The following is a 27,052-nucleotide window of genomic DNA, read 5'->3' as shown; positions in this document are numbered from 1 at the left end:
GAGGTGGCAGTCTATATGATGCGTACTGAGACAGGGGCGGCTAGTTTTACTGCACAAGGAAATCCTAAATTAAATAAATCACTTTATGAAAATTTTTAATAAAATTTCAAAAAACTGACAGCGCACTTCACTCAGTCAATAAGGTCTAAATTCATGTTAGTTCCCGGTACTACCTACTAGCGCCACCGGAGAGATTTCGAACTATTCTTTAAGCTGACAGCTGGACACTTTTACAACCGTCTTATCATAAAAGATAGCTCTCCTTTATACAAAACAGTCTGCCGTATTTTTGCGGGGGAGGGGACGTCAAATGTATTGCTATTTCTACATGATTTGTACGTAACGTACAAATAGCCATGTCAGTACATACAAAAGTTTGCACAATTGTGCAAGGTTTTCGGCAGAGCGGTAAGCTCTTAATGGCCACTCCAGTTATTAAATGCTCTAAGGAAAACCCCCACCTACCAAATAGAATAAGTACCAATAGGTACCTACTATACGAGAAGCAATCCTTTTTCAAAACATTCCATGACAGGCCACTAAACGTCTTTCAAAAGACAAACTCTCGTATTGACAAAATCATGTCATCCGTCATATTCGGCTAAAGAATCAAAATTATGGTGTAGATTATACTGAATAAAATAGTAAAATGTAGAAAAAAATATGAAAATGCCGTAAGTATTTACACAGTTTACTTATTCCTAATTTGGCTCAAAATGATTTAGTTTAGGTCCCTAACTCATATATGCCCAAAACTTGTTTTTAGCTCCGACTAATCTCAATAGGGCCTAGTAGGTATACCCTCTGGGTTGGAAGGTCAGGAGGCAGTCGTGAATGTCTTTCGTAAAAAACTAGTACCTATCCAGGGCCATCTTAAACTATGCTGGGGCCCCTGGGCACATACGAATTTTAGGCCCTTTTGGAAAGTAAAGAAAGCTAATTAAACTAACATTTTTCTACTATGATCTTCTATTTATTATGGGTCAGATCACCGTTACCGTCTGTCCTTCGGGGCACGGGGCCTGTGCCCAGGCCCCCATCCTCAAGGGGCCCCGAAGGACAGACAGTAGCAGTATACATATTTGATTATCCATAATACCTAAATAGAAGATCATAGTAGAAAAATGTTAGTTTAATTCGTCATAGTAGAAAAATGTTAGGTTTGTTTACTTTCCGAAAGGGCCCCAAATTCTTATGTGCTAAGGGTACACTATGCTGGGGTAGTGTAAGACTGCCCTGATGATCAGTTGTGAATGGTTTGTAGAAGATACGAGGTGTGCCAGCACTGCAGCCACTCGGTACGGAATAGCGAGGCTGCCTTCAGAGGATACAGCTACCACAAGCATTGTCGGAAGTGTTGTGAGTACATAATACCTGCCCAGACTATATTAGACGCTTCCCGCTCCGCCGTGCGACCGCTGAGGATACAACCACAGATTATGTATATACTATGATACAGTTACCACAAGCATTGTCGGAAGTGTTGTGAGTACATAACCTAGTCTTTCGATTTGTAGCAGGCCCCGAGCGGCAAAGCTTTTGTCTATTGTTAAGAGCCAACAGGAGTGGTCATTTCTCCATATAAACGTACTCGACTGTTTCCTCCGTGGGTTTTGATGCTAGAGCAATGATTTTTTCAACACAGATTAATATTGTCAATATCTGTGTCAGACCGTTTTGCTTTTTTTGATATTTTTGTTTTTTAAGGCGCTAGAGCCCTTCAAAATGGCCAAAATGGCCTAATTGACTATGCCGCAATGAGAGGCGTAGTATTCAAAACTGATATCAATTAGCCAAAAAATCAAAACGGTCCGACACAGATAATTTCATAATCATTTAGATTTCCAAGTTTGGTTAGGATTGGTTAAGTTTTGGAGGAGGAAACAGTCCAGTACGAAACCTCGATTTTTGAGATTTTTACGCAGGATTTTTCTCCTTGTCCTTATCGCTAGTTTTAGGGGCAAATATTTAAAACTCAGCTCCTGTTTCGTCTTAATGTTTAATTGCAGACGTGTGCAGCGACCCCGACCTGCACGGTGCGGAGGTGTTTCGAGGCGTTATTTTCTGCGCGAGCTGCGCTAAACGCATCTTCAGAGGTACCTACATACTTTTCTTCATTTATTCGTTCACTCAAAACTGAGAAATTGTAGTGTGCTTGCTTAATATACAAAAACCTAATATGTAACCTATTAATCTTCAGTAATAAACCATATTTGTTTGCTTACTAATATCAACCGGTCGCCACCCTTACATGGCGACCATGTCAGTGTTTGAACCTGGAATCTTCTGATACTTGCTCAATGCAGAAAGACAAATTGTAGTGTGTGTATCGTGTCACTTATACGATACACACACTTGCTTAACCTTTTAACCGCCAGCAATTTTTGATCGAGCGTGCTCGTGTCGCTACCGACAGTAATTGTACCACGCAGAGGAAGGTTGGCATAGTTAGGGGAGTTATAAATGTGCTGTAAAAACCAAATCAGATCTTTGTCTTATTTATCAGACTTTGGCGAAATGAGCTGGATATGTAATGTCTTATATATCAGACTGGCGGTTAAAGGGTTAATATATAAAGACCTATGTAATGTATTAATCTTCAGTAATAAACCATATTAATATACTTATTTATATATTCTAGTATTCTTTAATATGTAGTTTATCAGAATTATTAGTTGTTGAGTTGTTTCCCATTATTCTAAAAAATTCCTCTGTTCTCCTTGCACCAACGTTTAACGTCTCTGTTTGGCCCAATGGTTGACTGGTATAGAATGCCATTAGGCATTAATTCCGCCATTGAAACATTATTTTGAAGTTTTGTGCAATAAAGTTTAAATAAATAAATATTTATTCAATATTGGTTGTTTGCTTACTATCCGCCGGCCGCCACCGTTACATGGCGACCTTGCCAGGATTCTTCTGATACTTGCTCAATCCAGAAACATTCAAAATAGAATAATGGTTAATTTTCTACAAGGTTGTTCATCGGCCCGGCAATCAAGACCTGCGCGTGCGCAGCGCCGTCGCCGGCGCACGCTCGTGCACGGGGTTATTGAGCGTGCACGAGCACAAACTGACACCATCTCCTCACAAGACAACAGGTAATGCCGGCTGTACACATTCGGCGAGAGCCTCTCGCCGAAAGACTTTTGTGGTAGTTACACAATTCTCTGCTTTGACAATGAGTGTGTGTAGCCGCCGTGCAGGTCAGGATCTCGACGACTCGAATAAAAAGCTTCGATTTGAACTAAACTGTTGTAATTTTCCAAAGTTACTGGTAATGGCCCTTGTAGGCTTTGACTAAAACGGTTAAATGTAAAAGTGGTGTGGTGATTGTATGGAGGCTGATGAAAGAGTGATTTGCATAATTTGAATGTACGAAATGGTGGTTAAGATTTAGGTGCCTCTAATTGGCCGCGATACAGGGTATGTGGAGCGCTCCTATTGGTGCTTTAGAAAAAGCTTCCAAATACTAGCCGAGCCCGACGGCTGCGTTTAGCTACTGCATTAGTTTTATATTATAAATATAGGTTGCGTTCGCAACAGTGTGTACATGTTTTGATCCTTTGACTCGGCCCTAAAAAACCAACCACAAACGGAGAACGGCGAGACGAGACTATGAAGACCAAGACAAGACAGGAGCCGTCTTTACACACTTGCTCTCGGCCTGTCTCGAAGTGTGTACAGCCGACATAAAACAAATACCTTACTTACTTACTTCGCTGGCTCAGCGACCCGCAGTGGATGCCACCGACACTAGATTTCGCCATTCGTTCCTATTATATGCGATCTGACGCTATTCAGCCGCTTGTATGCCACACAGGTCTTTCTGGACCTCGTCGATCCATCGGTACCTACCCTTAGGTACCTTCTTAGGTAGGTAGGCCTTCCGACCGGTCGTCTCCCAGTTGGTTGAGTTGGTCGCCCCAGATAAACTCTGTTGGCCGCACGACCTTTCTCCACATGGCCGAGCCAGCGAAGTCGAGCGGCCTTGCTCTCGCCGATGATGTTGGGCTTGCCCGAGTCTCTATTGTTTCCCAAATAGTTTGAAGTCATAATGTATTGTTTGTTCGAATTTTCGTTAGTCATAATTGGTTTTTCTCAGAAACGCGTAACTTTTCAGGATTGCCATAAAACAAACCTAACCTAACCTATCTATAGAATAACCTTACGAAAATCCTGAAAAGTTAACGCTTTCAGTTTTATGGCTAACGATAATATGACAAGCAATACATTATGACTTAAAACTTTATGGGAAACAAAGGGACCCCGGCTTGCCCACCAGTTCTTACACTTACAAGTTCCTCATCACTCGTCCTCCTCAGTGTTGCCAACTTGGCATAAATGATGCCAGATCTGGCATATTTTCACTGGCTTTGGCACCAAAATTTTCCATTTAGCATCTGGCATACTTTTTAGCATAATTTAGTCTAAGCCAAGTTTGCAGCAGCAATATGCGCCATCGCTTTATGTGGTTCATATTTTCATATGGATTTTGACTTTTCTGAACAGATGGACGTCGACGGACTATATAAAGTTGGTCAAGCATAAGTATCTTGTCAGTAGAAAAAGGCGGTAAATGTGAAAAATGTATGTGTTTTAAGTGTCTAATTTCAAGTGACATTTTAGCATTTTTTTAGCATGTTTCATAAAATTTTGGCTTAATTTTGGCATAATCTAGACATTATTGTCTAGCATTTTTTCAAAATCCGAGTTGGCAACACTGGTCCTGCTCTTCCTCGGACGTGAGGATGGCTCTTGGAGAGTGAGGAAAACAAATACCTATTGTTTCACAGCCAGACAGAGACCGTAGTGCTGGAGAGGGACCCTCGTACCTGCCCTGACTGCTACTGCGTGTCGGATGTCGTCACTCAAGCGCGTCGACTCATAAACTTCATCTATTACCAGACTCAGAATCTCGTCAAGAACGATACATCCGGTAGGATTTCTAATAACTACACAGGGAGGGACACCCACGATTTTTACTACCACACACATATGAAAGCATAAAATTTACGGCAATTCAAAGCCAAAATCGATTTACCTGCATCTCTTTTAGATCTTTTTAAGTTACCTTTACCAAAACATTTGTTTTATTGTCAGATATTGCCCAATGTACCGAAATGTGTCAACGTATGCTGGCTGATGTGAAGTGTCCGATACCAGAGCCCAGGTCGGAAGCTTTCCCGATACCCCGGCCACCGGACAGCCTCTTACGGTATAATTACCATGCCTTTTATAATTGCCAAACCATACATGTAATATAACATAATGAAATATATTTAATTACACAAACGGGTCTACCGCGATACAATTTTAATGTTTTTACATTGTTGTTTTGTTGAATTAAAGGTAAAAACAACGAAATTATATCGCGGTAGACCCGTTTGTGTAATTAAATATGTGTACAAAAGGCGACAGTTTAAAGTGTTATAATGAAATATTATTATTCCTATCTTCTTCTTCCTAACTCGCGTTATCCCGGTATTTTGCCACGGCTCATAAGAGCCTGGGGTCCGCTTGACAACTATTCCCATGATTTGACGTAGGCACTAGTTTTTACGAAAGCGACTGCCATCTGACCTTCTAACCCAGAGGGGAAACTAAGGCCTTATTGGGATTAGTCCTGTTTCCCCAACATGTTTGTGACGAAAAGCGAAAAAAAAATGTGTTTTTTTTAAGGAATTCATTGGTAGAGAAAACGAGCTCGATTGATACGGGAACGTCTCACTCGCGGTCCCGCTTTCACTCCAAACGCGGGAACAAAAAGAAGATGAAAAATGAAAAACCGTGTAGCGACCTCAGGATAGCAGGTGATAGACCGACCAGTGTTGCCTACTTGGCATAAATGATGCCAGATCTGGCATATTTTCACTCGCTTTGTCACCAGAATTTTCCATTTAGCTTCTGCAATATTTTTTAGCATAATTTAGTCTTAAGTTTGCAACAACTTGGCAGCAACAATATGCGCCATCGCCTTATGTGGTTCATATTTTTTTATGAATTTTGACTTTTGTGGACGGATGGACGTCGACGGACTATATAAAGTTGGTCAAGCAGATCTTGTCAGTAGAAAAAGGCGGCAAATTTGAAAAATGTTTGTGTTTTAAGTGTCTAATTTCAAGTGACATTTTAGTATTTCTTTTAGCATATTTCAAAAAACTTTGGCATAATCTAGACATTAGTCTAGCATTTTTTTCAAAATCCGAGTTGGCAACACAGACCGACCGCTTAAATGAGTCCTCGCCTGCGCGGTACGGGGGCGACGGGGTGGGACGACTAAGGGCGGCGGGGAAGGTGCGGGCGGCAGGCGTACGGCGCCCGTACCTTCCCTCATTTAAACGGTCGGTCTATACACATTTTCACACGCATTTATTTACATTTAGTTTCATTGTAACACTAACTGTTGTTACTGTTGTTGTTTGAGTTGATGTTGTTGTTCACTGTTGTTTCTTTGTACTAACTGAACTGAGCTACGGCTACGGGTGCTTACCAGAAGTTTGCGAATCTTTCCACTCCTTCCCTTAAACACCTTAGGGTGGCGTATAGGGTAATTCGAAATGAATTCTATTCACCTATAAACAGAGTTCATTTTAGTATAAGGTTTCAGTAACTGGCCAACCTGCAATAACTAGCCGCCTCAATCGCCTCATACTAAAATGAATTCTGTTTATAGGTGAATAGAATTCATTTTTAGTTTAGGGCGGACAGTACTAAAACCGGCCAGTTATTGGCGTATTACCTATAGTGCGTAGTTTTGTAACAGAGCCCGGCGGCTAATCCTATTTTCTATTGTTAAGTAAAACCGCACGTGCTACTTACCTGCAAAAAAAGGTCATACTCATTCTATTTGGCACCTGAGCGCGGGCTAGTCCAACGCTCAAAAAAACAGTGTAGGTGCGCTCTCCGATAACGCGCCTTTGTTACGCATCTCGATGACACATTTTAGACTGGTTCTGTAGTGTTCGACTCGCCGGCACTCAGTAACCGAATTACGCAGGTTTTTATGCAGGTGGTTGTGGCACGTGGCACGAGCGGTTTTACTTAACAATAGACAATAGGATTATCTCGGGCTCAGTTACAAAACTACGCACTATACCTAATGTTGTCATTATTTTTAGAACTCGGCACTTCCGTGGAGATCGCCAATATGGCTCTGAGAAAGACGTCTACAAAAAAAGTGCAATCTGAGTAAGTATCTCCATTTTGGAATTCACGGGCCTACAAATCCCGGTCTTTTGATAGGCTTGCGTGGGGATATAGATCCAACACGTAGAGGCCCCTTGGAGAGCGTTAATGTCATGTAGAACACCCGCTGGAACCCGTTCACAGGCGCAACAATAAACAACCATGAACCGGTCGCAGCAGGCATTGGGACTATTGTAGAAAAAGTAAGTAGTATACCGGTCTATTGGATTGAAGTTTGGGTGGACACTGGAGACTGGGCTATTGTAGAGAAGTCCGGACACCTGTCATAACAATGCTAAAACACGTTTGTAAGTTTTATTATTATAACTTATATAACTTTTCTGAAAATGTCTCTGGCTGTCTATTTGCGACAACTCTTATACATTTTATATAGAGTCGTGGTAATTAGGTTGCAGACATATTTATTTGGTATCGTCTTGGGTCGTCTCATTCGTTTTTCGTCAAGTTATTAAATTAGTCCTATTCTGCTCTCGTCACCCATTCTACATTCGTCACAATCGTCGGTGGCTTTCAATGTAGAATGCGTGACGAAAGCAGAATAGGACTAATTTAAGAACTTGACGAAAAACGAATGGGACGACCCAAGACGATACCATTTATTTTTTCAAACTGGTCTAGATTCATTATTATGATACTTATTATTGATATTGATATGTCGGCGGCCGATCGTAAGTTCAGGCATATCGTGAAATTCCTAGGCATATCGTGAAACTTAAAAAATATTTGACTCGTTCCCTGAGCCGCGGAGCCTACGCGGGACTCCTATTTCTGGGCAGTTTGCCCTTCGGGCATCTCAAGCAATCTGACGAACCTATCCTACCTATACGTGACGTTCCACGGGAAAAGGTACCTTATGGCGGCTGGCGCTTACATCGCATAGCACCGCTATAATATTGGAGCGGAGTTTATAATAGCGTAAGCGCCTACCGCCATAAGGTACATTTACCCGTGGGATATCACATATATTGGTTTAATGTAACTATCGTTTAAATGTTACACAGGAACATTAGGATCTGGGGGCCGATTTATGAATTTCGACTGTCCGATTTCGTGTATTTCGTTCAATAATATCCCGTACCCGGCATTTAAATTATACTAATAGAATTGAAAACGAGTGGTCAATACCGCTCGATTCCCAATTTATATCGCTCGTATTTCAAAAATTAGCATATCTCTGTTTTCTAACGATTTTCGAGTGACGAAATCGAGCGCTGGAATTTGAAAAATCGAGCCCCTGCCTGATCTTACGATCGGCCGTCCACAGGTACAAGAAGGCATCATACGTTACGCCATACGTACGTTTCATACATATATTTTACAGGTTAAAAATAACGGAGAAAGCCGATGAGCCGGAAACCATTAGTATGTTTACCAACGTCGATTCTGGTAAGTATGTCTTATTTTCTATTCTGCTTATTCATTTATACGCAAAAAATAGTAGATTGTTAACCAAGGGATGAAAGGCACTCATTTCTGCCGAGGTAGTACTCACTGCGTTCGAGAGCCAATAGTACGAGGCTGAAATGATGCCTTTCACCCGAGTTAAACACTCTATACTTTTCATTTTGAATACGAAAACAGTAAAATGCATGTGTTTAAAAAAAACCGGCCAAGTGCGAGTCGGACTCGCGTTTCTAGGGTTCCGTACAAAAGTCCGACTCACGCTTGACTAGAGGTAAAGAACTATTCTGTGTATACATTTACTACACGACTATGTATACATTTTTATTGTAATTTTTAAGGGTACCTACTTTAAATTAACAATTTAGGCAAAAGCATAAAGTTATTTATGAAATGGGGAGTCAAATATCAGAATTATAAATATAAACTAATAGAATATATAGGAAATTATAAAACAAATCCATTTATACTCTTATTTCAATTGCTTATCGTAAAAAAATTAATGAATTGGTACTTGGAACCTAAAATGTTCTAGCAGAAATGTATCATTTTCTGCACACCTTTTAGAACAACAATGACCCTCTTTCAGAGCATGAGAAATGAGAAATCTTTTGTAGTAATATACCGGGTGTGGCCTGTAATATGAGCAAAAAATTAAACTGAAGGCTGTACTCCTCATACTGATCAACATTAGTTCGGCGACTTTTAAAAATAACTTGTGGTTTGATTTTTAATACACTTTAAAGTTTATTCTAAGACGCAATGTATTGCGAAGTTTGTTATGTTTAAGGCATGACAAGCAACATCTATCACAACGATAATGGTGGCGTGGCGATGGCGTCCATTGAAGATAATATTTATTTTGTATGAAAAATAGGGAGTCTAAATACTTCATAATTTTTAAAAGTTGTTAAACAAAAGTGTCACCGTTTGATGATCTATGTTTTAATTATTTGCTCGTGTTACAGGCCACACCCGGTATAGGGTAATTCGCCGGTAACTGGCCGGTCGAAATTAAAAATTAATTCTAGTCACCTATTAAATAAACATTTTAGTATAAAGTGGCCAGTTATTGAAACCTCATACTAAAATGAATTCTGTTTATAGGAATTCATTTTTAGTTTAGGGCTTAGGGCCGCCAGTTACTAAAATTGGCCAGTCACTGGCGAATTATCATATCTACTGTTTTCTGTACTTGCAAATAGCTTTTTACAAATTGCTTATATTTCAGTAATTTCCCGCCATTATTTTATATTTCAGTCAATTCCTGCACAAGCAACGAAGTATATCTAGACTCGGAATGTCAGGACTACCGAGGATCAAAGGAGTTGGACAAGTAATCAAAATTGACTTTTTATCCTCAATGATAGGGTATAGCTGGTTTGTTACTGCACACCGTAGTATGGGAACCTTGCACTTTGTGACTATGCGCTGAAACTTGGCAAAGTTGATTCTTAGCTGGTCATGAGCAGATACAGACCGGGAGACATCGAGAGCCACCTCTCAATTCGTGGGGGATGGGGGACTAGTTCGACACTGCCGCACTTCACTTGGAGCTACATTTCTCTAAAACTATACCTATTAGGGCGTAACTATATCATTTTCGGATAAATTAAGGACGAGGAATCTATTTTTAGAACAAAAACAATGCAACAAAAACAAACCAGCTAGTATTGACTGTATTTAAAATAATAGTTATTTGTTTCACTCGGGGGCAAAATTGTTGTTTAACCGCTCGTGCTAATATTGATACCCAAGCAAGCGAAAGATTCCAAAATTGAACCACGAGCGTAGCGAGTGGTTCGAAAAATGGAATCTTGAGCGTAGCGAGCGAACAAAATTTGCCCCCGAGTGAAACACAAAATTTTTCACCACACCAACCCGAAGTAAAAAATTTAATGTAAAATATCAAACAAAATCAAATACAAACTAATGTTATTAAATATTTATCATCCAAAATCATCATTTAAAAGTCAATTCTACCAGCAAACATAAGAAAACAACTCAAAATTGGCATTTGACTACTTTGCCTAACATGTGAATAAAATGCAACTTTGCTATCAATTTTTGAAGTGCAAAGTAAGCCTTTCCGAGCTGGTGCGGTGAAAATTATTTTACACCATTCAAGAAATTCCATAGTAGCAAATCGTTTGGTCAGTTCGAAAAAGTAACTGATTTGACGGACCGACCGCTTAACTCAGTCCTCGCCTGCGCGGTGCGGGGGCGACGGGGCAGGACGACTGAGGGTGGCGGGGAAGGTGCGGGCGCCGTACGCCGGTCGGTCTACTATAGTAGTCGAATATAGAGATGCAACGGATAGTTTTTTGGCCGGATACCAGATACCGGATCCGGCCCCCGAATATTCGGCCAGCGGAACTATACCTACATTTCGGTTTTTCAGGTGCGTATTCTGCAGGTTTGACCTTTTTCCTAGTAACATTTCTAGGTTCGAAATGAGTGCGCGTGCAAGTCAGTGGAATGGTTAAATTGTTTTAAAATAATAAACAAGTACTATTATGACCGTGTCTGTTTCTTAAATCAAATTTGTTTACTCCGAAATCAAGCAATATTACTAATATCCAATGCAATGCCCACTGGCAATGGCCGGATAGGCCGGATACCGGATAGTAACCGGATATCCGGTGCCTCTCTAGTCGAATACCTTATTTTTGGGTCGGTAATATTGGGAATTGGGATGCAAATTATAAACGAAAGGTGGTCAAGCAGATATTGTCAGTAGAAAAAGGCGGCAAATATGAAAAATGTAGGCGCGAAGGGATATCGTCTCAATGAAAATTTGAATTTCGCGCCCTTTTCTACTGGCAAGATTTGCTTGACCATCTATAGTATAAGGTATGTTGGGGTAATACCGGACGGATTTGGAGACCTAGCGAAATATTTTCTTTTTCTGAATTACCTTAATTTTCTTCAGGCTATTGTTACATAAACGTGCTTAATTTCATCCCTCTCTTTTCAGGGGCATTCCGGATCAAATACTTAAATGCATTGTAAAACATCCTTGTAAATTCTGTAAGTACTTACTTGTATTTATATTTATACATATACAGTCTATGCATAAATATGCTAAAAGATGACATTCGGTGGTTGTCTATTAGGGAATGCAAATCGGTTATTTTTTGTATGGAACTAATCGGTTTATAACCGAAACCGCGATTATTTCCATACAAAAAATAACCGATTTGCATTCCTTATTGTCTACAGCTTTGTCCCGTGCCAAATTGGTGCAAAATTAGATTAGAGAAATTCTATGAATCAAACTATTTATAGTTCGTTTTTTTAGCATTAGAAATAAGGTAAACAATCATGATGTGTCTTTTAATTGAAAATCACATTTTAAAAATAAGTTACGGCAAATATGTAACAATTATGAATCTAACACGTTCATTTATATTCTTCTGCTTTCATAAGTAATAGTTTTTGATTTTTAAAAAGCGTTTTTCAATTAAATGACTCGTCATGATCGCTTACCTTCTTGCAAGTTCTTTCTAATGCTAAAAAACCGGGCAAGTGCGAGTCGGACTCGCGCACGAAGGGTTCCGTACCATAATGCAAAAAAATACGGTCACCCATCCAAGTACTGACCACTCCCGACGTTGCTTAACTTTGGTCAAATATCACGTTTGTTGTATGGGAGCCCCATTTAAATCTTTATTTTATTCTGTTTTTAGTATTTGTTGTTATAGCGGCAACAGAAATACATCATCTGTGAAAATTTCAACTGTCTAGCTATCACGGTTCGTGAGATACAGCCTGGTGACAGACGGACGGACGGACGGACGGACGGACAGCGGAGCCTTAGTAATAGGGTCCCGTTTTACCCTTTGGGTACGGAACCCTAAAAAAACGAATTATAGGGATGGAAATAATTACTTTACAATATCATGTGATCAATAATTTATTTAATTTCCAGTCAAAAAGAAGGTAATAGAACGCAGTTCCCTCGTCAGCGTGATCGCTGCCAAAGTTAACAACGAGAAGAAGTGAGTACGGAAATGTTGGTATTTGTCATGCTATTTCAGTCAACCTCAGTACTTTTTGCAAAAAGAATAGATAGTATAGAGGGGTCCTGTCATAGTAAATTTTGTAGTAACAGTAAAATTTACTGCCATCTATCGACACACGACTAAAACTCAAAACGAAAACGCATAAAATTATCAAAAAAATGTACATATATGGATAAATGATTTTATTATTTTTGTATTATTTTGATCCATGTTCATTCACTGATATCCATGTGCTAAAATTGTAAAATATGAAACGTTGTCGTCACGCCATCTAGCCGAGCGTAGGGTAAAGGTGTGTGCAGCATCTATCCGAGAATGACTTTTTCTTGATTTCCGAGGCACGTTTTTTGCTTAGACTTTATTCATCTTATACGAAGTTACATATGTCTTTGCTTTTTGTAAGAAGACTGACTGAAATAGCACGACACATTCGTACGTATCCCTGAAAATACTAAGCGCCCCTTGCACGATCCCACTATCCCGAGGTTAATCGGTTAAACCGTTAACCCAGTGTCAAATTGTACTGGTACCATGGGGTAACTCCAGTTTTAACAGGTTAACCCCGGGTTAGTTAATGGTGCAAGTGCCCCTAAGGCCCACTTGCACCATTCCACTAACCCGGGATTAAGCGGTTAAACTGTTAACCAAGTGTCAAATTGTACTGGTAACCATGGTAACGCCAGGTTTAACCGGTTAATCCCGGGTTAGTTAATGGTGCAAGTGCCCCTAAGGAAAATAAATATGCCTTAATACTAAAAGTGTCCCGCCCCGGCTTGTTGTACAGCCATCAGATATATTGGAGCGGCCAAGGTGCTCACAAATATCTAAGCACGCCTCTATTGTCAAGGCGTTATAGAGTGCTTGTTCAGATATTGTGAACACCTTGGCCGCTCCGATATATCTGATGGCGACTGTACACCTAAAATCTTTCTCAAGAATCTCTCTATTCTCTCCATTGACAGGCGTGGCTCACTCCGCGATTTCGTCGCTTTGCAACAGGTAGCTACAAGTACATCCGTCCCACACCAATTTTGGTGGCTAGCCATAAGCCGCGCGTGGCGCTGTCGCCACCTAGCGGTCATATTTGTCCTAATCGTAACAGACGCGTTTTGTTAGAGAGTGAATCTTCAGTACCTAGTACTATTATTTATTCTGTGCTATTGATAGGTGAAAACCGCATGTAAATCCGTTCTGTCGTTTATAGTTTATCGTGAACATACAAACACACAAACAGACAGACGCGTTAATTGGTTTTGTAAGGTGTAGTGATAATATAATTTATTTTGTATAGTATGTTCAGTTACAGATCAGCCTGCGAACATCTCAAAATGCTATTCCATGATGAAGTCTTGGATCACCAACGTATGTACCACCCAAGTCCTCAACCTCAACCAACCAAGCAACCAAGCAGCCAACCAACCAACCATTACCAACCAACCAACAACCAAGTCATTAACCTCTAGCCGCCCATACGTCAAACCTTGCCAAGCAAAATGAAGTTTTATTTTGTCAACACAAAGTCCAAATTAGAATGGAACAGGAGACCTTGTAATAGGTCTCTGGGCGGCTAGAGGTTAACAATATTTACATAAGGATCATTAATTCAAGAATCATTTAATTTTTTATGGCACGAAATGCGGCTCGATTCGGGAAATGAATTAGAGATTAACTAGATACGATATAGTAAAGATATGTGACGTTCCAAGGAAAAAGGTACCTTATGGCGGCTCAATAATATTGGAGCGGCGTTAATATAGCGTAAGCCCCAACTACCATAAGGTACCTTTTGCTGTGGAACGTCATATATCTTACTATTTCATATCTAGTGAATCTCTAATTCATTTCCCGAATCGCGCCGATGGTCCCTCAGTATAATGCTAACCCTATACTCCCTAAAGTCAGCACTTATCTTCTGGCGAGCGTTCAAAGTTATTGTTTAACCCCCCTTCGTAATATTCATACCCGAGTAAGGGCTTGTGCACAAATCACGCGAGGTCCGATGGGAAGAGGGGGTTCACGAAAAAATCACGATAGATCACGTTGGGGGAGGGGAAGTAAACCTCACGTGTATTTTTCTACAGTGAACGAAACTAAGAAAAAATAACCTACCACATAAGTAGATACTTTTTCTCGGTTTCTTTAAACATAGATCTTCACTCTGCACTTCAAAATAGCGAGTCTGTACAACGAAAATATAAAAATAAACATGATTTTCTATGTACAAGACAATTTATCTTAAAATTAGGTCGAATGAAAAAATTTCAAAAAATTACACGTGAGGATGTGTAGGGGGAGGGGGGTTGCCAAAAACCTCATCAAATATCACCAAGGGGGAGGGGGGGTCAAAAAGTAGCCGAAAACACCTCGCGTGATTTGTTCACAACCCCTAAGCAGGGGCGAAACTCCTGAGATCGGCCAAACTCGGCTCCGCTCGGCTCAGCATTGCTCCGAGCAATTATTAGGGTTGGCACCACTTGACTTCCTTTTGCGTGCACGACCACAGATAAGATACCTAATCACTTGAATTTTGACCACCCTAAATAGCCAAAAGGGAGGGGGGAAGGCGGGTTCCCCACCGCCTCCCCTCATTCTCATTATTCTGAGAACATGTCTGCGGTTGCATCTAATTGCCACGACTCTTTTCATACATTTTGTATGGGTCGCGGCAATTAGAGAGTAGATACATTTTTTTGAGAATTACCCTTCATGAATTGGTGATTAAATGATGACAGTACTTAAAATCTAAAATACTCCTTTCAGACAATGGATACAAGAAACTTTATTCAACTATAAATAAGAAAAGTACGCCTTACAAACTAGGGTGGTAAGTACTCCAATAATAGCAGTCAGTGTAGGTAAGTGCTATTAATAGAAAAACACATTTAAAAAAATATGTTACTGCAAATATGTAACAATTATGACTCTAACACGATCATTTAATATTCTTCTGCTTTCATAAGTAATAGTTTTTAGCCGACTACGGCAACGCAAAAGGAGGGTTATGATTTTGACCGGTATGTATGTGGGTATGTATGTATGTATGTATGTATGTATGTATGTATGTATGTTCATCTGTTCCCTCATAACTTCTAAAATACTTATTATAATTTAACAAACGATGTGTCATTCGAAACGTCTTAATCGTCCGCTGGTTATAGGCTATATGGCGTCACAAAAAAATGAACACTGCGCCCTCTAGAGGTCATAAAGTCACGAACCAAAAAACTAAAATTAAGTAATGATGATGTGTCATACATCATTGGAAAGAGTTCAATTAGCACATTTCAAATATATAAATATTGTTAGCGTTTGCACCCGACTTTGCTTGCATGCGCCAGATAAAACATTAAATTTTCGGTTAGGTGATTCGAACTATGAATCTACAAGCGCTTTGGATTCTATCCGCGTGTTACGCGACTACGGCGATACAAGAAGGTTTTTGCAAAAGAAATTTGTATGGCCGCTATACATGGTGTTTTTTTAATTCGGCGCCCTCATACTAAAAGAGTCGGGCGGAGCCCGACGTACGCGTTGCAAAGCCGGGCGCCTTCGGCGCCCTCATACTAAATGAGTCGGGCGGAGCCCGACGTACGCGTTGCAAAGCCGGACACCTTCAGCGCCCTCATACTAAAAGTGTCGGGCGTAGCCCGACGTACGCGTTCCAAAGCCGGGCGCCTTCGGCGCTCTCATACTAAAAGAGTCGGGCGTAGCCCGACATACGCGTTCCAAAGCCGAAGGCGCCCTCATACTAAAAGAGTCGGGCGGAGCCCGACGTACGCGTTGCAAAGCCGGGCGCCTTCGGCGCCCTCATACTAAATGAGTCGGGCGGAGCCCGACGTACGCGTTGCAAAGCCGGGCACCTTCAGCGCCCTCATACTAAAAGTGTCGGGCGTAGCCCGACGTACGCGTTCCAAAGCCGGGCGCCTTCGGTGCCCTCATACTAAAAGAGTCGGGCGTAGCCCGACATACGCGTTCCAAAGCCGGGCGCCTTCGGCGCCTTCATACTAAAAGAGTCGGGCGGAGCCCGACGTACGCGTTGCAAAGTCGGGCGCCTTCGGCGCCCTCATACTAAAAGTGTTGGGCGTAGCCCGACGTACGCGTTCCAAAGCCGGGCGCTTTCGGCGCCCTCATACTAAAAGAGTCGGGCGTAGCCCGACATACGCGTTCCAAAGCCGGGCACCTTCGGTGCCCCCATACTAAAAGAGTCGGACGTAGCCCGACATACGCGTTCCAAAGCCGGGCGCCTTCGGCGCCCTCATACTAAAAGTGTCGAGCGTAACCCGACGTACGCGTTCCAAAGCCAGGCGCCTTCGGCGCCCTCATACTAAAAGTGTCGAGCGTAACCCGACGTACACGTTCCAAAGCCGGGCGCTTTCGGCGCCCTCATACTAAAAGAGTCGGGCGTAGCCCGACATACGCGTTCCAAAGCCGGGCACCTTCGGCGCCCTCATACTAAAAGAGTCGGGCGGAGCCCGACGTACGCGTTGCAAAGCCGGGCGCCTTCGGCGCCCTCATACTAAATGAGTCGGGCGGAGCCCGACGTACGCGTTGCAAAGCCGGGCACCTTCAGCGCCCTCATACTAAAAGTGTGTACGCGTTCCAAAGCCGGGCGCCTTCGGTGCCCTCATACTAAAAGAGTCGGGCGTAGCCCGACATACGCGTTCCAAAGCCGGGCGCCTTCGGCGCCCTCATACTAAAAGAGTCGGGCGGAGCCCGACGTACGCGTTGCAAAGTCGGGCGCCTTCGGCGCCCTCATACTAAAAGTGTTGGGCGTAGCCCGACGTACGCGTTCCAAAGCCGGGCGCTTTCGGCGCCCTCATACTAAAAGAGTCGGGCGTAGCCCGACATACGCGTTCCAAAGCCGGGCACCTTCGGTGCCCCCATACTAAAAGAGTCGGGCGTAGCCCGACATACGCGTTCCAAAGCCGGGCGCCTTCGGCGCCCTCATACTAAAAGTGTCGAGCGTAACCCGACGTACGCGTTCCAAAGCCAGGCGCCTTCGGCGCCCTCATACTAAAAGTGTCGAGCGTAACCCGACGTACACGTTCCAAAGCCGGGCGCTTTCGGCGCCCTCATACTAAAAGAGTCGGGCGTAGCCCGACATACGCGTTCCAAAGCCGGGCACCTTCGGCGCCCTCATACTAAAAGAGTTGGGCGGAGCCCGTGGTACGCGTTGCAAAGCCGGGCGCCTTCGGCGCCCTCATACTAAATGAGTCGGGCGGAGCCCGACGTACGCGTTGCAAAGCCGGGCACCTTCAGCGCCCTCATACTAAAAGTGTGTACGCGTTCCAAAGCCGGGCGCCTTCGGTGCCCTCATACTAAAAGAGTCGGGCGTAGCCCGACATACGCGTTCCAAAGCCGGGCGCCTTCGGCGCCCTCATACTAAAAGAGTCGGGCGGAGCCCGACGTACGCGTTGCAAAGTCGGGCGCCTTCGGCGCCCTCATACTAAAAGTGTTGGGCGTAGCCCGACGTACGCGTTCCAAAGCCGGGCGCTTTCGGCGCCCTCATACTAAAAGAGTCGGGCGTAGCCCGACATACGCGTTCCAAAGCCGGGCACCTTCGGTGCCCCCATACTAAAAGAGTCGGGCGTAGCCCGACATACGCGTTCCAAAGCCGGGCGTCTTCGGCGCCCTCATACTAAAAGTGTCGAGCGTAACCCGACGTACGCGTTCCAAAGCCGGGCGCCTTCGGCGCCCTCATACTAAAAGAGTCGGGCGTAGCCCGACTTACGCGTTCCAAACCCGGGCACCTTCGGTGCCCCCATACTAAAAGACTCGGGCGTAGCCCGACATACGCATTCCAAAGCCGAGCGTCTTCGGCGCCCTCATACTAAAAGTGTCGAGCGTAACCCGACGTACGCGTTCCAAAGCCGGGCGCCTTCGGCGCCCTCATACTAAAAGAGTCGGGCGTAGCCCGACTTACGCGGTCCAAAGCCGGGCGCCTTCGGCGCCCTCATACTAAATGAGTCGGGCGGAGCCCGACGTACGCGTTGCAAAGCCGGGCACCTTCGGCGCCCTCATACTAAAAGTGTCGGGCGTAGCCCGACGTACGCGTTCCAAAGCCGGGCGCCTTCGGCGCCCTCATACTAAAAGAGCCGGGCGTAGCCCGACGTATGCGGTCCAAAGCCGGGCGCCTTCGGCGCCCTCATACTAAATGAGTCGGGCGGAGCCCGACGTACGCGTTGCAAAGCCGGGCACCTTCGGTGCCCCCATACTAAAAGAGTCGGGCGTAGCCCCACATTCGCGTTCCAAAGCCGGGCGCCTTCGGCGCCCTCATACTAAAAGTGTCGAGCGTAACCCGACGTACGCGTTCCAAAGCCGAGCGTCTTCGGCGCCCTCATACTAAAAGTGTCGAGCGTAACCCGACGTACGCGTTCCAAAGCCGGGCGCCTTCGGCGCCCTCATACTAAAAGAGTCGGGCGTAGCCCGACTTACGCGGTCCAAAGCCGGGCGCCTTCGGCGCCCTCATACTAAATGAGTCGGGCGGAGCCCGACGTACGCGTTGCAAAGCCGGGCACCTTCGGCGCCCTCATACTAAAAGTGTCGGGCGTAGCCCGACGTACGCGTTCCAAAGCCGGGCGCCTTCGGCGCCCTCATACTAAAAGAGCCGGGCGTAGCCCGACGTATGCGGTCCAAAGCCGGGCGCCTTCGGCGCCCTCATACTAAAAGAGTCGGGCGTAGCCCGACATACGCGTTCCAAAGCCGGGCGTCTTCGGCGCCCTCATACTAAAAGTGTCGAGCGTAACCCGACGTACGCGTTCCAAAGCCGGGCGCCTTCGGCGCCCTCATACTAAAAGAGTCGGGCGTAGCCCGACTTACGCGTTCCAAACCCGGGCACCTTCGGTGCCCCCATACTAAAAGACTCGGGCGTAGCCCGACATACGCATTCCAAAGCCGAGCGTCTTCGGCGCCCTCATACTAAAAGTGTCGAGCGTAACCCGACGTACGCGTTCCAAAGCCGGGCGCCTTCGGCGCCCTCATACTAAAAGAGTCGGGCGTAGCCCGACTTACGCGGTCCAAAGCCGGGCGCCTTCGGCGCCCTCATACTAAATGAGTCGGGCGGAGCCCGACGTACGCGTTGCAAAGCCGGGCACCTTCGGCGCCCTCATACTAAAAGTGTCGGGCGTAGCCCGACGTACGCGTTCCAAAGCCGGGCGCCTTCGGCGCCCTCATACTAAAAGAGCCGGGCGTAGCCCGACGTATGCGGTCCAAAGCCGGGCGCCTTCGGCGCCCTCATACTAAATGAGTCGGGCGGAGCCCGACGTACGCGTTGCAAAGCCGGGCACCTTCGGTGCCCCCATACTAAAAGAGTCGGGCGTAGCCCCACATTCGCGTTCCAAAGCCGGGCGCCTTCGGCGCCCTCATACTAAAAGTGTCGAGCGTAACCCGACGTACGCGTTCCAAAGCCGAGCGTCTTCGGCGCCCTCATACTAAAAGTGTCGAGCGTAACCCGACGTACGCGTTCCAAAGCCGGGCGCCTTCGGCGCCCTCATACTAAAAGAGTCGGGCGTAGCCCGACTTACGCGGTCCAAAGCCGGGCGCCTTCGGCGCCCTCATACTAAATGAGTCGGGCGGAGCCCGACGTACGCGTTGCAAAGCCGGGCACCTTCGGCGCCCTCATACTAAAAGTGTCGGGCGTAGCCCGACGTACGCGTTCCAAAGCCGGGCGCCTTCGGCGCCCTCATACTAAAAGAGCCGGGCGTAGCCCGACGTATGCGGTCCAAAGCCGGGCGCCTTCGGCGCCCTCATACTAAATGAGTCGGGCGGAGCCCGACGTACGCGTTGCAAAGCCGGGCACCTTCAGCGCCCTCATACTAAAAGTGTCGGGCGTAGCCCGACGTACGCGTTCCAAAGCCGGGCGCCTTCGGCGCCCTCATACTAAAAGAGTCGGGCGTAGCCCGACTTACGCGTTCCAAACCCGGGCACCTTCGGTGCCCCCATACTAAAAGACTCGGGCGTAGCCCGACATACGCATTCCAAAGCCGAGCGTCTTCGGCGCCCTCATACTAAAAGTGTCGAGCGTAACCCGACGTACGCGTTCCAAAGCCGGGCGCCTTCGGCGCCCTCATACTAAAAGAGTCGGGCGTAGCCCGACTTACGCGGTCCAAAGCCGGGCGCCTTCGGCGCCCTCATACTAAATGAGTCGGGCGGAGCCCGACGTACGCGTTGCAAAGCCGGGCACCTTCGGCGCCCTCATACTAAAAGTGTCGGGCGTAGCCCGACGTACGCGTTCCAAAGCCGGGCGCCTTCGGCGCCCTCATACTAAAAGAGCCGGGCGTAGCCCGACGTATGCGGTCCAAAGCCGGGCGCCTTCGGCGCCCTCATACTAAATGAGTCGGGCGGAGCCCGACGTACGCGTTGCAAAGCCGGGCACCTTCGGTGCCCCCATACTAAAAGAGTCGGGCGTAGCCCCACATTCGCGTTCCAAAGCCGGGCGCCTTCGGCGCCCTCATACTAAAAGTGTCGAGCGTAACCCGACGTACGCGTTCCAAAGCCGGGCGCCTTCGGCGCCCTCATACTAAAAGGGTCGGGCGTAGCCCGACGTACGCGTTCCAAAGACGGCCGTCATCGGCGCCCTCATAGGCAGTAGGCACTAAAGGAGAGTAAAGATATAGGCGGCGCTCTGCGTGCATTTCTGTACTGAGGACGCCCTCGCAAAAGTAATATAAAGTGACTTCAAAAAGTTAGTAACGAAATCATGACCCCAAAATTAATTAAATAAAAAATAAGTTCAAAAACTAAAACCCGACTACTGCAAATTGCGCTCTAAAAAGTATGAAACAAGATAGAATTCTTATCTAAAATTATCAAGCAGGAAATATTATAAATGTTACCAATTTTTTTTATATAAAATACAACGTAATATAATTTACTGATTTTTTAGGGTTCCGTAGCCAAATGGCAAAAAACGGAACCCTTATAGATTCGTCATGTCTGTCTGTCTGTCTGTCTGTCTGTCTGTCTGTCTGTCTGTCTGTCTGTCTGTCTGTCTGTCTGTCTGTCCGTCCGTATGTCACAGCCACTTTGTTCCGAAAATATAAGCACTATACTGTTGAAACTTGGTAAGTAGATGTATTCTGTGAACCGCATTAAGATTTTCATACAAAAATAGAAAAAAAACAATAATTTTTTAGGGTTCCCCATACATAGAACTGAAACTCAAAATTTTTTTTTCATCAAACCCATACGTGTGGGGTATCTATGGATAGGACTTCAAAAATGATATTGAGGTTTCTAATATCATTTTCTTCTAAACTGAATAGTTTGCGCGAGAGACACTTCCAAAGTTGTAAAATGTGTGTCCCCCCCCCCCCTGTAACTTCTAAAATAAGAGTATGATAAAACTAAAAAAAATATATGATGTAGATTACCATGCAAACTTCCACCGAAAATTGGTTTGAACAAGATTTAGTAAGTAGTTTTTTTTTTAATACGTCATAAACCGTAAACCGCAATTTTATTGTGTTACTTGCTGTTACGGAACCCTTCATGGGCGAGTCCGACTCGCACTTGGCCGCTTTTTTTATATATTTACAGAGATTCAGAGGATAGCCGTGGTCGTATGCCACATTACTTTTAAGTTTATAATCGTGGCATACGACCACGGCGATCCTCTGAATCTCTATAAATATATAAAAAATTCAGTAAATTATATTACGATGTATTTTATATTAAAAAAATGGTAACATTTATAATATTTCCTGCTTGATAATTTTAGATAAGAATTCTATCTTGTTTCATACTTTTTAGAGCGCGATTTGCAGTAGTCGAGTTTTAGTTTTTGAACTTATTTTTTATTAATTTTAGAACCGTTTTTCAATAAGAAGACGTGTCAAGATCGCTTACCTTCTTTCTATGGAATATGGAATATCCAATTTAGCTAGAACCCTAAACGGCGTAACCATGTTCTTATATACAGATGTAGTGGATAATTGTTTTCCATCGTATTTTCACGAAAACGTACGTTTTTCAATTAAAATACATACTGTCAAGATCGCTTACCTTCTTGCAAGTTCTTTCTAATGCAGTAAAAAACGAATTATAGCCAAAGTCGCGTTAATGGCGCGTTTGTCAAATTTACGGCTTTGCTCTTTCATGTTTTGTGCGATAAGAGAGTTAGGCACTGGTCCCACCGCGAGCTAGTAAGCTATGAGCTATCGGCTATAAACACGAACAAAAGATAAGTACTCCCGTGTAAATAAAAGAGACACGGCGATATTTATAGTTACTTGCCCAGCGGTGAGCTATCTTTTGTTCGTGTTTATAGCCGATAGCTCATAGCTTACTAGCTCGCGGTGGGACCAGTGCCTTAGACCAAGAAGAAGTGTTATTTAAGCGTCAAAATTTCATAGAAGTTTGACTTTTCAAATAACACTTGCGCTGCGTGGGCTATCAAACTCTCTACAGACTTTTCAGTTTTCTTGGTCAAAAGCCTCCTCCACACTCGTGCGCGAATCGCGGCGCGAAGCCGCGAACGCGAGTGTGGCGTCGATTTTCGCGGACAGCGAAATCGACTCCACACTCGCGTTCGCGGCTTCGCCCGCGATTCACGCGCATAGTCTGGAGGGGGCTAAAGGGCTCATTTAGACGATGAGAGAACTCGCATGCGAGTTTTATTACATTGCGGTTTTTGATCGGTCAGTGGAATTGGACGTAACCAACAGTCCTCAATGTAACTAAAATCGTTTGCGAGTTCGCGCGCCGTCTAAATCGGCTCTAACTCTGTTCGTTTTTTTTAGCATTAGAAAGAACTTGCAAGAAGGTAAGCGATCTTGACATGTCTTTTAATTGAAAAACGCTTTACTATTACTTATAAAAGCAGAAGAATATAAATGATCGTATTAGATTCATAATTGTTACATATTTCCCGTAACTCATTTTTTAAATGTGTTTTTCAATTAAAAGACACATCAAGGTTGTTTACCTTATTTCTAATGCTAAAAAAAACGAACTATAGCAGATCTTAACAAAAATTTGGACTTCTGTGGACGGGCAATGAAATGAATTTTTTTTCTAGGCTTCATGCTGATGTGCCTGGCGATCGTAAAACTTCCCCGTAAGTATGGCAAAGTTCTAGAGTAGATTGGTAGATCAACTGGGTCCTGGGTCATTTATCTGCGGTTGCGTCTAATTGAAAAAAAAAATGAAAAAAAATTATAAATTATTTATTTCCTTATTAAACTTCTACAAATTGCCATCAGTGGTTGGGACTTCCTTTTAGGTGAGTGAACCTGTATCAGGGTGCCCCGCTCCTCCATAACTAAACAGTCTTGTTATTACTTATAGGAAATCTTATACATAAGCAAGTAACTTATTTTATTTATAAACTACTTATAACTAATATTTTCTATTTTTTTTTAAAGATTGTTTTAGGATTTTATGCTATTATTTAGTATTCTAAATTAAGTACTAGGTTTATGATGAGGATATATCTATGAATGAATGAATGAGTGTGTGTGTGTGTGTGTGTGTGTAATCGCCACGACTCTTATCGTACATTTTGTATGGGTTGTGGCAATTAGACAGCAGCCACATTTTTGGAGAATGACCCAATGATTATCTGTTATTATTATTACTAGAGATACAACGGATAGTTGTTTGGCCGGATACCAGATACCGGTTATTCGGCCTGACCATCGGCCGAATATACTACCTACTACCTATTAGGTACTATGGTTACCGAACACTATTGATTGACAGGTGTAGACACTACCACCAGTGCCACAGTTACCGGTGCATGAGAAAGCAGGTGATGCGTCTCGCCGGGCCGACTAAAAGCAGGTGAGTACATTTAGGGCTTGTGCACAAATCACGTGAGGTTCGATAGGGAGGTCACGAAATCACGTCAGAACACGTTGGGGGAAGGGTATAAGGAGACCTCACGTGTATTTTTCTACAGTGAACGAACGCGAAGTTGATTTTGAACTAGCTTAAGGTACTAACTTACTTCGTAACAGGGTTGCTTAAAAGCATGTAAAAATTAGACCAAGATTCATTTGACGCTTAACTTCAGAGATTGGTATCTTGGAGTCCCCTTGGGGCCTTGGACATATTGCCACATTTTTAGGGTTCCGTACCCAAAAGGTCCGTCCGTCTGTCTGTCACCAGGCTGTATCTCACGAACCGTGATAGCTAGACAGTTGAAATTTTCACAGATGTATTTCTGTTGCCGCTATAACAACAAATACTAAAAACAGAATAAAATAAAGATTTAAGTGGGGCTCCCATACAACAAACGTGATTTTTGACCAACGTTAAGCAACGCCGGGCGTGGTCAGTACTTGGATGGGTGACCGTTTTTTTTTTTGCATTTTTTTTCGTTATTTTTTTCATTATGGTACGGAACCCTTCGTGCGCGAGTCCGACTCGCACTTGCCCGGTTTTTTTTGGCTTATTCCCACTAGTTACCAACTGGGGTTACTACTGGGTAAGTACCTACTGGGAATTTTTTCCAGTAGTTACCTACCAGTGGTAAAGGGTGGGAAAAAAATCCCAGTAGTAGTTACCACTGCACTGGTAAGAACTTGGTGGTACTGGTAACTAGTGGGAATAATGGGTAAATAAAAATTGTTTTTTTTTTTAAATAAAAATGTTTCTTTTACAGAATAGACATCTTCCGAACAAAACTCAAGAAGTTCGTTGTGCCCCCGTTTTTGAAAAGAATATCCTTTCAATGTAAGTAAGAAGTATTCGTAAACAATATAAATACCTAAGGGATGCTCAGCTTTATAACTCTGCATCTTTAGGTACCTACTTAAATAAAAGTAAACAAATTGTAAATTTTCGGGTTATAACATTTATTGATTAACCAACGACGAACAACTTCGAGCAACACCGGCTTCCGACACGTCGGAAGGGAGAGGCCCAAGCGATATCTCGCCGTACAAATCTTTCTGCCATTTTTCGCGGGGGGAAAGGTGCACACAGTCGCATTTCTCACACACTTACATACAAAATCCAATCTGTAATGACGACACAAATACATAGAAAATGACACACGTCAAAGACAAATCTTGCAAACCTCGATCTCTTTTTGTGTACGGACGAGTGACTAGTGTCACAACACGCACACTAACACATTTTCGTTGAAGTACATTGTATTCTGAGAGATGAGAAGTCGGATTTGTCGCTCGACCGATCCGCAATTTGTACTGAGCGAGCAAAATCGATAAATCCAACAATTACTTGAGACTAAAATATAATAATTGTATTTAAATGTAATTTAACGTATGATATGTAAAAAAAATATTACACGTGAAATGTAACACTTTCTTTTTGTAAATTTGATGTCCCCGACCTCTTTTTATAACAAAAAACCGAGCAAATAGGCATTTTTGTGCAGCAGTGTTCACGCGCGCGTCTGGATTCGGTCTAGTGAAAAATCCAAATGCAACTAGTTTTATTACCCGCGCTAGATTAGATTGACGCGCTAATCTTGTACCTCGGCAGAGGCGAATAGTGCGAATGCCGCCTCCCTTCCGTGTTGCTCTAAGACGAACAACGATGACTGAACGACCTGACTTTAATAGCCCATTAACGTGCTCACTAGCGCCACAAAAATATCTGAACACGCACTCTAGCCCCTTGGCAATAGAGGCGTGTTTAGATATTTGTGAGCACTTCGGTCGCTCCGATGTATCTGATGGCGACTGTACTTAAATACAAGATACAGTACGTAGCGGCCTCCATCTTTAAATATCTTTCATCACGATTATTTAGCAGTGGCGCTAGTGTGCACGTATCCTTTTGAATACATCAAACTAGTTTTTATGTTGCTGAATTCGTTGATCTATGAACTCAAAACAAAAACGGCCTTTTTAACTTTGGACGCATAGATACAGCCTGGCAAAATATAGTAGAAATTAAAAAGTGGCAACACTGTAGCGTCGTCCCTTTCAAACTAATTCATATAAGAGAACGGGAAGACACTACAGTGCTGCCACTTAATTTCTACTATTTTTTGCCGGGTAGTAGATGCATGGAGTGAGCACTCTAATGATCGGTGTTTGTGTGTGTGATTTGTGTGTGTGTGTGCGTGTGTGAGTATTTTGAACAATCTGAATCAACTGTATATCCTCACAGACAAGAACCCAGCCGTAGTGAAGCGCGATGTCCGTGTCAAGAGCGACGGCAGACTACCCAAGACCTCACAGACCTCAAAATCACGGAGCCATGAAAAGAGGACACTAAATATGTCTACCCAAAACACATTCCATTGACAGGGACTAGGTAAATATGATATCGACTGTGCACACTCGTCGAGAGCCTCGCCGAGAGTCTTGGGGTATCGTCTTGGGTCGTCCCATTCGTTTTTCGTCAAGTTCTTAAATTATTCCTATTTTGATTTCATCACTCACTACATTGAAAGCCACCGACGATTGTGAGGAATATAGAATGAGTGACGAAAGCAGAATAAG

At 43.9% G+C, this 27,052-nt stretch overlaps 2 protein-coding genes across 2 annotated transcripts in view; both read left to right on the top strand.

Annotated features, from left to right (window-relative positions):
- LOC134677990 (arginine-hydroxylase NDUFAF5, mitochondrial) overlaps nt 1-27,052 on the top strand; it is a 168,051-nt gene that overhangs the window by 17,125 nt on the left and 123,874 nt on the right. The window lies entirely within an intron of this gene.
- LOC134677794 (uncharacterized) lies at nt 670-26,854 on the top strand. The gene is made up of 18 exons (XM_063536222.1): nt 670-674; nt 1,265-1,359; nt 2,010-2,096; nt 2,978-3,101; nt 4,797-4,939; nt 5,104-5,218; nt 5,683-5,813; nt 7,122-7,191; nt 8,531-8,595; nt 9,871-9,946; nt 11,588-11,640; nt 12,542-12,611; nt 13,927-13,997; nt 15,396-15,459; nt 23,653-23,691; nt 24,336-24,416; nt 25,240-25,310; nt 26,718-26,854. Exons 1-18 carry the CDS (start codon nt 670-672, stop codon nt 26,852-26,854), a joined length of 1,497 nt encoding a protein of 498 aa, XP_063392292.1.

Source organism: Cydia fagiglandana, chromosome 27, assembly GCF_963556715.1.
Source record: "Cydia fagiglandana chromosome 27, ilCydFagi1.1, whole genome shotgun sequence".
Classification (NCBI taxonomy): Eukaryota; Metazoa; Arthropoda; class Insecta; order Lepidoptera; family Tortricidae; genus Cydia; species Cydia fagiglandana.
This window is presented reverse-complemented; position numbering and strand designations above follow the sequence as displayed.